The sequence below is a fragment of the Schistocerca piceifrons genome, chromosome 7 (genome assembly GCF_021461385.2).
Source record: "Schistocerca piceifrons isolate TAMUIC-IGC-003096 chromosome 7, iqSchPice1.1, whole genome shotgun sequence".
Lineage (NCBI taxonomy): Eukaryota > Metazoa > Arthropoda > Insecta > Orthoptera > Acrididae > Schistocerca > Schistocerca piceifrons.
This window is the reverse complement of record NC_060144.1, coordinates 330827332-330840022: the sequence shown is the minus strand read 5'-3', so window position 1 is coordinate 330840022 and position 12691 is coordinate 330827332. Positions and strand designations below refer to the sequence as shown.

The 12691-nt window shown below is 40.6% G+C and overlaps 1 protein-coding gene across 3 annotated transcripts in view; it reads right to left on the bottom strand.

The window, feature by feature from the left end:
• The window catches only part of LOC124804639 (Hermansky-Pudlak syndrome 5 protein homolog), a 96806-nt gene that overhangs the window by 51169 nt on the left and 32946 nt on the right, over nucleotides 1-12691 (bottom strand). For all 3 annotated transcript variants that reach the window (XM_047264858.1, XM_047264856.1, XM_047264859.1), the window contains one exon: nucleotides 21-254. In XM_047264858.1, the coding sequence (XP_047120814.1) occupies nucleotides 21-254 (234 nt within the window). The remainder of the gene's footprint in view (nucleotides 1-20; nucleotides 255-12691) is intronic.

The following is a 12691-nucleotide window of genomic DNA, read 5'->3' as shown; positions in this document are numbered from 1 at the left end:
AAAAACCTCTGAACACTTACCAGCACGGGTGCACTGAGTACTGACACTCGCCCCAAGGCATCTCCAATGTACAGCTCATTTTGAGCACCCCAACACAAGGCAGTAACTTCAGTACCAACATGTTCAGATGACTTGTGCAAATGACGTGATCCAGCTACATGATTCCGCTCAAGCATACACACTGCTCCCTTAACAGTGGCAAATGCAAACAGCTGCTCATCAGGAGAAACTGTCACATGCTGAATAGGCCCCTCCTAAGAGTAACAGAAAGTAATTTAATTACTGCTTTCTTTTTAGGCAGGAACAAAGCTATATCAGCACTCTGGAAAGGAAAAAAAAGTTAATTAATGCAACAACACCGTGGAAAGTAGTAAAATTATTTGAGTGAGAGATGATACAAAAAGACTGAACAGGTCTTGAAAACTTCTTCGAACTCTTGGAATGACTGAGTCCAACTCGATCAGAATTTCGGTGTTGAAGGTGTGCCTGGCAATATCCCATACGAAAAGAATACCAAACTAAAGCAATTGCTCATATCACAGTATTATTTTACGAGTATTTCAGTCCACTAGTACTCCACATAATCAATGGATATAATCCTGAATAATTTAACTGCTCCAGTAGAACACAGACAGAGAGCAAAAATACTGTTTCCTTTCATAAAGTGATAACACAGTGTATGATCATATTAGACTGATAACAATATTATGTGTGTTCCTGCCACTGAGCAGCACAAGACTCTTGGGTTTTACAGCAAGATGTGAACTATTTCTTTTATTAGTACTTTTATCTACTTTTGGTAACAAAATTCTTCATCCTATTTCAATGAAATGATGATCAAAGAACTGCGATCCATGAATAATGTTTTAAAATGCATATTTTATGATTGTAGTCATTTTCTCCACTTACATGTAACAGGAGTATAGTTATTTACTTTTGTTTTATTTGAGTCTACAATTTATTATTATATCACAGCTGCCCACTGTTGTTTTTATTCATCTGTAGATCACTTTTACAAGGATATTGGACACGGCATGGTATTACAATTTACGAATAACAAAAATAACGTAATTCATATACACAGACATTTGTGCTACTTCACTCATTTTATCGTTTGTGCACAATACCATTTTGCAAAGAAATTATTTAAAATGTAAAAAAAAATTATTGCTATACTAGTCATTCATTTCTCACCCCCATTCACTGCGCGCGCGCGCACACACACACACACACACATACACACACACACACACACACACACAGTTTCACTATGTAACACTACAAAATCAGCTGACGTGAGGACCATAGCGATGATGGTTGGTTCCCATTTTGTGTGCCGAAACTTCCCATTTGCTAGCCTTAAAAACTGAGCATAGTGAGTGAGATGTTGAGATCAGAACAAGGATAAGGTGTTAGTTTTATGCACTGCATAGTTTTGGGAGTAAGTTTTTCAGAAAAGAAAGAAAAAAACACAATGAGAAAATGTTATGGAAATGACATGTGTTTTATTATTGTTAAAGCATTACATTTCTTACCAAACTCATACTCTGTTATTAAAAGTAACATTCACTGTACAGAATATATTCCTCAATAGGTACTTTTAAGTGCCTTTTTAAATAAGTTTGTTTTGTAATCTCTTAAATTTCCTTGGGCAATTTATTTTACAGTAACCAAAAAAAGAAAAAAAAAGAAAAAAACTGGTTTCTGTTTTATGTTTATTGATTCTTGATATGTGTGAGACAGAGCTGTTTGTGCAGTAACTATCAATGTTATTCTTGATGTATGCAACAGATCAGTGAACTTACTCACATGGTGTAGTTAAAATTCCCAGAGTTTTTAAAAGATCTTTACAATGAGCTTGACTGCTATTTTTAGTTATTATTCTTATGAACTTCTTCTGTAGTCTGAAACCTGTGTTCAAGTTTTGTGCTTTTGTTCCCCAGAAAATAATTCCATAGTGAATAGACACTGACTGCAGGCCTTCTGTCTAGGAGGCACCATAGGGAGGGGTCCAAAGAGGGGGACCTATCACTGGCAGATGCCGAAGAAGGGGGACACTTCCCTGGCTGGGTAGGGCTAGCAGCATCCAGAGGTGAGGGCATGGGAACCATAGAGGAAAAGGAAAGGAGAGAGAGGGGGACTGGGATAAGGATGGGGGAGGAATAGCAAAGGATGTAACAGAGGCAAAGTTAGATGTTATATACACATAGTGAAAAGGTTATATTTCAGGTGAGCCACAGTGTACTGTAAACAATGAAGGGACTTCAATCTGCCAAGTGTGGAAAGATGTACTTGTGAGAACAATGTACATGGGCAGCGGAACGCAGGAGAATCGTGGAGATTAACATGTTTGTCCAAATGAATGTGAGGATTTTCAGGTGCCCGGTAGATGCAGCTTTGGCAGTTTACAGTACCATTTTGTTTGAATTGTCCCTCATCAGACCAGATAACCATGCAAAAATGTTCATCCTTGCAAAGCACGCCTTCAAACCACTTTAAGTACTCCATCCTTCAATCCAGTTCATCCTCATTCATAGCATGGAATTTGCACTTTCCACTTTGCAGTCTTCAGATTTTTGTTTTATGCTTTATCAGCTTACCCTGCTTTCATGTGCACGGTGCTTCATGGATTTCTCAGCCGGTCTAGTAAAATTTTGCAATGCAGCAGCTCTGGAAGCTGGATTTGTTGATGTTTTTGGTAAGCCAGACCTTTCCTCATGCACAACCTGAAGAGTATCGTCAGTTTCAAATTTATCCCGAATATGATAAATTATTATACGTGTTGGTAGCCTAGATCTGTACACATCATGCCATTGCCATTGTACCTGCATCATGTTTTCATACTTCCAGTACCACTTCAATATGGGTTTGCATTACTCAAATGAAAATATTACTTCATTCATTGCTGCACTGCCAACTGCTGGAAAATGCATGCTAATTTCTGTTGAGAAAACAATGGACTACTCTACCATGTAAAATTGCAATGGTATGTCATTTTGGTTCAAAGATATTATCTGTCAAAAAGAATGTAAATTTTTCTGGACCCCTCTGTCGTGTGTTTCTCTTACACATTGTGCAGGTTGTTTTGTGGTGAAATGAGAAATTTCTGTTTTTGCACGTTTAATTTCAGTTATTTTTTACCCACGTCTCTACCTTCCCAAATGTTTGCTCGAGACAGTGGATTAACTCTTCATTAGTTTCACAGTGCTCTACTGGTGTTAAGTTATCTGCATACAGGATGGTACCAAGCTAAACATGCATGACTATCCCATACACTGGGTGGTCCTAAACTATGTGTCAAAAATGTAAAGGCAGGTACAAGGAACCTAAATAAGCAGATTTCAAACACAAATAAAGTGTGCAGTAATGGTACATTACAGTGCTAGCTTGTACAGTGGTATGAATCACAGGAAACCGAAAAGACATGTAAACACAAATAACATCAGAAATTTATTCATAGTTTTCGAGAGGTGCTCGAAACAGTGGCAACCAACTGCGATACACAATTAAAAGTGACGGCGCATGGATCGGCATACATTAGGAAAGATGTCAGGCATTTTGATCACATGACCAGCAACAACAGACACGCAGCCAACTAGCTCTTCTTCAGATGAGACAGGACTCTTGTACACCAGGCTTTTCAAATGACCCTGCAAGAAAATCCACACAGGTCAAACTAGGAGAACACAGCGGCCAGGGAAGTTGATCACCCCATCCTATCCACAGCTGGTCATAGACAGCATCCAGCTGATTCCTGAACTTTCGACTGAAGTGAACTGGGGCTCCATCATGCTGGAACCATATTCATCTGCAGATGGCTAGAAGAACATCACACACAAGTTCTGATAAGACCTCCTGTAGGAAGATGATGTATGTGTGGCCAGTTAAATGACAGATAGAATGTACAGTCCTATTAAGTTATTGTGCACTATGCCTTCCCAAACATTAATGGAAAATTTTTCTTGGTAGGCATGTGCTGTTGTGACACGTGGGTTACCATGTGCTCACAGGCGAGAATTAGGGATGCTCAAAATACACAACTGTGTAAAGGTAGCCTCATTAGTAAATAAAAGATCTGTAGGGAAGGTTTCATTGGCTGTAGTTCACTATAGGTATTCATAAGGCAGGTGGAGACATGGAAAATAATCATCACGGGGCACTGCTTGTACTCTCTGTAAATGATACAGATGCATTCCACCTTCACGTAAAATCCACAAAATACTTCGATGGCTAACACCCAGCACACGTCCTACAGCTCCCGAGCTTGTCGAAGGATTATCCTCTACTCTGTTTAGTATTATTTCTTCCATTACAGGAGTTTTGCAATATCTTAGAACACCAGTTCCACAACTGGAAACACAAAATGATCTACTCGTGCGTAACTCTCTACGAAGACGCTCGAATGTTGGGCGATCCAGCCGATTCCTATCCAAGAATCACTCCCTGTACATCCTTTGAAGAACAAATCCATTTCCTTGTGCAGTCCCATATACAAAATCTATGTTGGCCAGCTCTGCATTGGGGAAACGATGCATGCTGACTGACATCCATGTGGGAAATAACGAAACACTGGTCATCAGTGTGCTCTAATTCTAACGGCTCAAGGTGGCATTAACACACACACACACACACACACACACACACACACACACACACACACACACAGACACGTATTCCTACATGACATCTGCTTATTTTGGTCTGCAATCCGGGATGCAACCACAGAAATAAACACACATGTAATAAAAAATGAAATATTTGTGAGATGCATCATTGTAAACAAATTACAGCAATTTAAATAGTATTACTGTTAGTTCCTGCCTAACCAAAACCTCAAAACCAACAGATTCACAATAAAAAACTAAATTTTGTAAGCAGCAGTATAGCAACTATTTCAATTTTTTATAAGAACCTCTTAGAATCTTTTACAAATGCAAAGAGGGTTGGGGGGGGGGGGGGGGGGGAGGGGACAGAAGAAAGTCTGCAGCAGAACGCGAACTATCTTCATACCTAATGCAACTTCATAATATGACATTTCTAACCATGTGGCTACACGGAACACATGACAATAAGCATTTCAGATATTGTGTTACTAGCTCATCATCATGGCAGTAATAGCCATTACTACAAATCATACCACAGATGTTGAGTTTGTGATGGATCTTCAATGAGCTGTTCCCTTTAACTGGAATGGTGCCATAACACAGTTTCAAATATGGAAATTAGCTTTTACACAGTGCCCATTTTGATTTGTTTAAACAAATGAAGAAAGCACATACATAAATTTACAAAAGCAGAAATATTACTTCAGGATAAAATCATCACTAAACTCCATAACAATGTAATGTATGCTCATGAAAATATTTCACAGATGTAGAATGTGTATTCGATTGTGATATTATCAGGATTCTTAAATAATGTTTTCTATTTGGATTTCAATTAAGTGTTTTGGACTGTAATCTTTGACCACAGATGTTAGAAGACTGATGTTATCAGGTTTCTTAAATGTTTTATTCTCTTTGGATTTCAATCAATTATAGTTCCTTTGGCGATTTTGATTGTTTATAGCTTTTGAAGGTTTGCTTTTAGGATACTGACTGCTCTTTGCTGGTTAAATTTGAGTGGTTCATAGTTTTTTTGGTGATTTCATTGGTTTGTGCAATCTGTATAGTTTGTTTTCCGGATAGATTTGTTGTTTCCTGCATTCATTTACTTGGTATTTGTAGGATCTCAACAGTTTGTTTCTCCATTACATTTATAATTTATTTCGTTCCTTTACTTGGCATTTGTTTTGTTGTCTACCAGATAAATTATTTGCTTAGCAGCATCTATAGCATCTCCCAGTTTTGCTTCAGCTGTAGATACGGCAGTCGTTACCTATCTTGAGTGAGCCAGGAGATAACACCATCTGCATGTACAATAAAGCCACCAGATATTGACCAGTTTTGTTGCACCCCCCACCGGCCACATCAGCATAACAGTCTGGTGCCCCATTGCTAAAACTGGACAGTAGATTATGGCTCAGTCACATATATCAGCTAAATACCAAAATATTCATTTTGATCTCACTACATCATATGCTGGTGCTTAGTGAAGTGTTTGATACATTTAAGTCAAATCGGGACCCATTCCAAGCAGCAGAAACATCAGTGCTCCAACTGGTTGTTCATAGGTGATGTATCTGGCTTCTTTGCAATAGTTGTTGAAAGAAGTTTGCACTCCTGAAAACTGAACTGCTCCAAAATCTTCCTTGCATAAGTTTGCTGACTTATCTAGACTGCACCATCATCAAATCATTAAATCTTGAGTCTGAGGATGCACAGTGCTGGTTTCATGATGATCTTGAATTTAATTTTCAACTCTTCAATGAACTCCTGGCTTCCTGCTGCTCACTCACCATAACTAACCCACCATCTACATAAAGAGCGAATAACAGTGTCACCTTCTTCTCTGATGTATAAGAAGAAATCTGCATCACTTGCCTTGAAACCTGCTGACAAGAAAAATCCTGAAACGCATTTATTCTCTAGCATCTCAGTACTTGCTTAAGTCCATACAAACTTCACCTAGATTTTCGAACTCATTCTGTGCCATCACTGTATCCTTCTGGTTGTTACAAATAGATTACATCTAAATCCTCGCATAAGAAAGCAGTAGATATGTATCATATGCATCATCTCAGCTGCACCAACACTAACGTGGAACAAACTACACTCGGTTTAGCTACTGCACTAAAAGTTTTACAGCAGTCTACACCACAGTACTATTAAACCCCTCGATGACAAGTCTTGCTTTACATAACTGGAAGTCATGGCAACAATTTATTGTCTCAAAAATCGTAAAAAATTAAAAAAGTCTGGATTATGCAAATGGAAGGTTAACTCATTTGTAAACATTACATATAGGGAGACACACACACACACACACACACACACACACACACACACACACACACACACACACACACACACACAGCACGAGAAAAAGAAACATGAAAACAAGGTTGTTGTCGCAACCCTGTTTTACTGTCAGTTGCAACAGTACATCACAACCTACACGCATTTCATGGCATCATCAGGAGCCTCCCCAAGAATCGACAATAATGTAACATTACACTAGATGGCAGTCTTTTTCCAGGAGAATGAAATGTGAAAAGGGGCCACACTGTGAGCTGCACAGCCATTCAGGATGAAGTTACCCAACTTTAACAGCACTCTGAAGTAAAGACTGTAGTTCACCATGGGAGAAATGCACGACAATGCTTGTGGAAGTGGTGGGGAATGTTGCTCTACCGCACCAAATAGCAGCTCAGTGGGTAGATGCATTCAGGCATGGCAGAGCTGCGACAGCAGACATGCAACAATGTGGGCGGCCTGTCAGTGTGCGTACAGACTGTGCTCGTAGCCAGATTGGCCAGTGCTTGGAGAACAACAGAATGGACGCTGTAAGAATTACAGTACCGTAATGGTACTGAGGTTGTTGGTTAGTGCTTCAGGATGCAAAAATACTAATATCATAAGCACCTATATCAAAACGTAGCAAAAAAAAGTATTAAATAAAAACACGAGATGAAAAAGGGAAAACCCAATCAAGCAACTTTAAAAGAGGAGCAACTAAGGACAAGGACAGCCCTAGGGAAAATTTCTCAAAACAATGTTGAGATGGCAGAGGTCCCCACGAAGGGGAGGGAATCAAATTTGCTTCGCCATGCCACTGCAGCAAATAAGAATTAAGATGCGATGGACAGAATGCACATCATCTGCTAAAACATCCGACAAGGCAGACAGCAAAAAATGGTCGCCTGATCAGAACGTGGCGCACCATCAAGGGTTGAAAGAAGTAAGCATAGAGTGGGGCAGGATCGGCACTTAATAAATGATGGTGACTAAAAGACAGTGTCCTATAAGCAGGTAGGCTAGAATTACCTCCTCGTGATGTGAGGACCGAAAGTCGACAATGCTACGGGGTTTACGTCCCAGAGTTTGTTCTCCTGGAGAGAAGACCACTGTGCACTCCTAGGTCATACTATATGAAGACACACAGTGACACGAAGATCATCCGAGGGAATGGAATGACTAGCAGCCCGAGGGAGAAGAGCTACAGCCCTTGCAGCAACATCAGCACCCTTGTTCCCTGGCACACCGACATGACCAGTGACCCATAGGAACACCACGTTAACGCCCCCCACAGTAAGCGAGAGAAAGCATTCTTGGATCCGTTGTACTAAAGGGTGGACTGACTAAAGTGCACTATGGCTCTGAGCAGCACTGAGAGAATCTTAGCAGACAACACAGTTTGGAAGCCCGTTTCAGCAAATATACTGGGTGGTATGATAAAACGGTGTAGAGCTCTGCGGTGAAAATCAAGCACTGGTCAAGAAGCAGATATTGAAAAGGGTCATCGCCAAGTAAAAAGGCACACCCAACACCATGGTCAGTCTTGGAACTTTCAGTGTACACGAAGACACTGTCCCCAAGCCATGTGTCAATAGCGAGAAACTCCCTGCAATACACCAGGCCAGAAGTAGTGTCCTTAGGAAGTGAATAGAGTCCGAAATGAGCACATACCTCAACACGAAAGGAGGGTGGTGAAGAGCTTGCACCTATGGGTAATGTGGCATGAAGCATAAAGCAACGCTTTCAAAACAGAGAGAAGATGGACACAGCCCATACTGGTGGTCAAGGGAATCATCAAAAAATGGAGCATAGGATGGGTGACTTGGCATAGAAGACAGATGACTTGTGTAACAACTGAGGAGAACATCCCGCTGGTAAGACAATGGTAAGTAAGAGCGTAAAGAGTCTCAATGGTACTAGTATAGAAGGCACCAGTGGATAAATATATCCTGCAATGGTGGATGGTGTTAAGACACTGTAAGATAGACGGACGTGCGGATGAATATACAATACATCAATAATCCATTTTCAAATGGGCGGTATAAATGGAGGAGGATGGTTCGATCCGCTCTCCACGAGGCACTGCATAAAACATGTAGATTATTGAGGAAGCAAGTACAACAAGCTGTCAGATATGAGATGTGGGAAGACCAAAAGAGTTTCCTATCAAACACAAGTCCCAAGAATTTTGTTGGGTCAATGAATGGAAGAAAAAATGAGCCGAGACATAGGAATGCGGGAAGAAACTCCTGGTGCTGCCATATGTTCATACAAACAGACTTGTCAGCGGAAAAGCAGAAGCCATTGTTGGTGCTCCACGAGTAAACATGATCAAGAAATCACTGAACATGCAGCTTAAGTCAGACAGGTTCATTGAGAGCTGCACCAAATTGCAAAGTCATCAACAAAAAGAGAGCCTGAGATACCTGGCAGGAAACAAGCCATAACGGGGTTAATGGCTATGGCAAATAATATGACACTGAGCACGGAACCCTGAGGCAAGATGATCAACTGCAGAATAATGCCTGTAGAATCCACATACAGTTTTTGTGAAGAGATTCTGAGATTTGAGCCACCACACAAGCTGACCATTAATCATACGTTTCATCACCTGGCAGACACCACTGGTGAGGGACACAGGGCATTAACTGGAAGGAAAGTGTTTGTCCTCACCAGGCTTAGGTATGGGAATGACAATGGTGTTCCACTAGCAACTGAAAAATCTGCCATCTGTCCAAACACGGTTACTATATGTATGGAGGACAAAGCATATGAGCCCACAGGACATAGCTATTGCAACATCAGAATGTGAATGCTGCCCGGTCTTGGAAAGTACGACTGGGACGAAGAGAGCTCAAGTTTAATCTCCCTCATAGTAAAGACAGTATAGTAACATTCACGATTCTGGGAGGAGAAAGATATCTTCCACCACCTGTTTCAGAGTGAGGAAGGCAGAATGGTAATGGGTGGGACTCTGTCTCCAAAATATCGACCCAAGGTATTGGATAGATGTTGTTGTTGTTGTTGTTGTTGTTGTTGTTGTGGTCTTCAGTCCTGGGACTGGTTTGATGCAGCTCTCCATGTTACTCTATCCTGTGCAAGCTGCTTCATCTCCCAGTACCTACTGCAACTTACATCCTTCTGAATCTGCTTAGTGTATTCATCTCTTGGTCTCCCTCTACGATTTTTACCCTCCACGCTGCCCTCCAATACTAAACTGGTGATCCCTTGATGCCTCAGAACATGTCCTACCAACTGATCCCTTCTGCTGGTCAAGTTGTGCCACAAACTTTTCTTCTCCCCAATCCTATTCAATACTTCCTCATTAGTTATGTGATCTACCCATCTAATCTTCAGCATTCTTCTGTCCAAACTATTTATCGTCCATGTTTCACTTCCATAAATGGCTACACTCCATACAAATACTTTCAGAAATGACTTCCTGACACTTAAATCTATACTCAATGTTAACAAATTTCTCTTCTTCAGAAACGCTTTCCTTGCCTACATTTTATATCCTCTCTACTTCGACCATCATCAGTTATTTTGCTCCCCAAATAGCAAAACTCCTTTACTACTTTAATTGTCTCATTTCCTAATCTAATTCCCTCAGCATCACCCGACTTAATTCGACTACATTCCATTACCCTCGTTTTGCTTTTGTTGATGTTCATCTTATATCCTCCTTTCAAGACACTGTCCATTCCATTCAACTGCTCTTCCAAGTCCTTTGCTGTCTCTGACAGAATTACAATGTCATCGGCAAACCTCAAAGTTTTTATTTCTTCTCCATGGATTTTAATACCTACTACAAATTTTTCTTTTGTTTCCTTTACTGCTTGCTCAATATACAGATTGAATAACATCGGGGAGAGACTACAACCCTGTCTTACTCCCTTCCCAACCACTGCTTCCCTTTCATGTCCCTCGACTCTTATAACTGCCATCTGGTTTCCGTACAAATTGTAAATAGCCTTTCGCTCCCTGTATTTTACCCCTGCCACCTTTAGAATTTGAAAGAGAGTATTCCAGTCAACATTGTCAAAAGCTTTCTCTAAGTCTACAAGTGCTAGAAACGTAGGTTTGCCTTTCCTTAATCTTTCTTCTAAGATAAGTCGTAAGGTCAGTATTGCCTCACATGTTCCAGTGTTTCTACGGAATTCAAACTGATATTCCCAGAGGTCGGCTTCTACTAGTTTTTCCATTTGTCTGTAAAGAATTCGTGTTAGTATTTTGCAGCTGTGGCTTATTAAACTGATTGTTCGGTAATTTTCACATCTGTCAACACCTGCTTTCTTTGGGATTGGAATTATTATATTCTTCTTGAAGTCTGAGGGTATTTCGCCTGTTTCATACATCTTGCTCACCAGATGGTAGAGTTTTGTCAGGACTGGCTCTCCCAAGGCCGTCAGTAGTTCCAATGGAATGTTGTCTACTCCGGGGGCCTTGTTTCGACTCAGATCTTTCAGTGCTCTGTCAAACTCTTCACGCAGTATCGTATCTCCCATTTCATCTTCATCTACATCCTTTTCCATTTCCATAATATTGTCCTCAAGTACATCACCCTTGTATAGACCCCCTATATACTCCTTCCACCTTTCTGCTTTCCCTTCTTTGCTTAGAACTGGGTTTCCATCTGAGCTCTTGATGTTCATACAGGTGGTTCTCTTACCTCCAAAGGTCTCTCTAATTTTTCTGTAGGCAGTATCTATCTTACCCTTAGTGAGATAAGCCTCTACATCCTTACATTTGTCCTCTAGCCATCCCTGCTTAGCCATTTTGCACTTCCTGTCGATCTCATTTTTGAGACGTTTGTATTCCTTTTTGCCTGCTTCATTTATTGCATTTTTATATTTTCTCCTTTCATCAATTAAATTCAATATTTCTTCTGTTACCCAAGGATTTTTACTAGCCCTCGTCTTTTTATCTTCTTGCTCCTCTGCTGCCTTCACTACTTCATCCCTCAAAGCTCCCGTTCTTCTTCTACTGTATTTCTTTCCCCCATTCCTGTCAATTGCTCCCTTATGCTCTCCCTGAAACTCTGTACAACCTCTGGTTCTTTCAGTTTATCCAGGTCCCATCTCCTTAAATTCTCACCTTTTTGCAGTTTCTTCAGTTTTAATCTACACGTCATAACCAATAGATTGTGGTCAGAGTCCACATCTGCCCCTGGAAATGTCTTACAATTTAAAACCTGGTTCCTAAAACTCTGTTTTAGCATTATATAATCTATCTGATACCTTTTAGTACCTCCAGGGTTCTTCCATGCATACAACCTTCTTTCATGATTCTTAAACCAAGTGTTAGCTATGATTATGTTGTGTTCTGTGCAAAATTCTACCAGGCGGCTTCCTCTTTCATCAAGAGGGCAAAATATTGGTCCAAGGTATTGGATAGATCAAGAGGGTCCACAATGACATTGTTCGTTACGGTCGAACCAGAAACCAAGGTTCCTGAAAGCTGATGGAGATTATCTCAAATGACGGAAGAGAGAGAGTAAAACTGGTAAAAGAGCTTTGAAAAGGAAGTCTACTAACTTTCTTGCTATATCTGAAAATGCAGCAACACTGCGCACTTAGCTGTTTATAACAGATACAGTTTGCCATCGTGGAATGTAATTTAAAAACGCAAACTCTGCTCCATACGCGGATTGCTAAGTGGCATGCCTCAGTCTGCCAAGGGATGGGGGCACATCATGGCGAGGAAGAGATGCAGGTATGGAACATACCGCAGCAGTAAGGATAGCATTTGGGTCGTTCCACGTCAAAGGGACCACTATTACAGGGTGTTCCCAC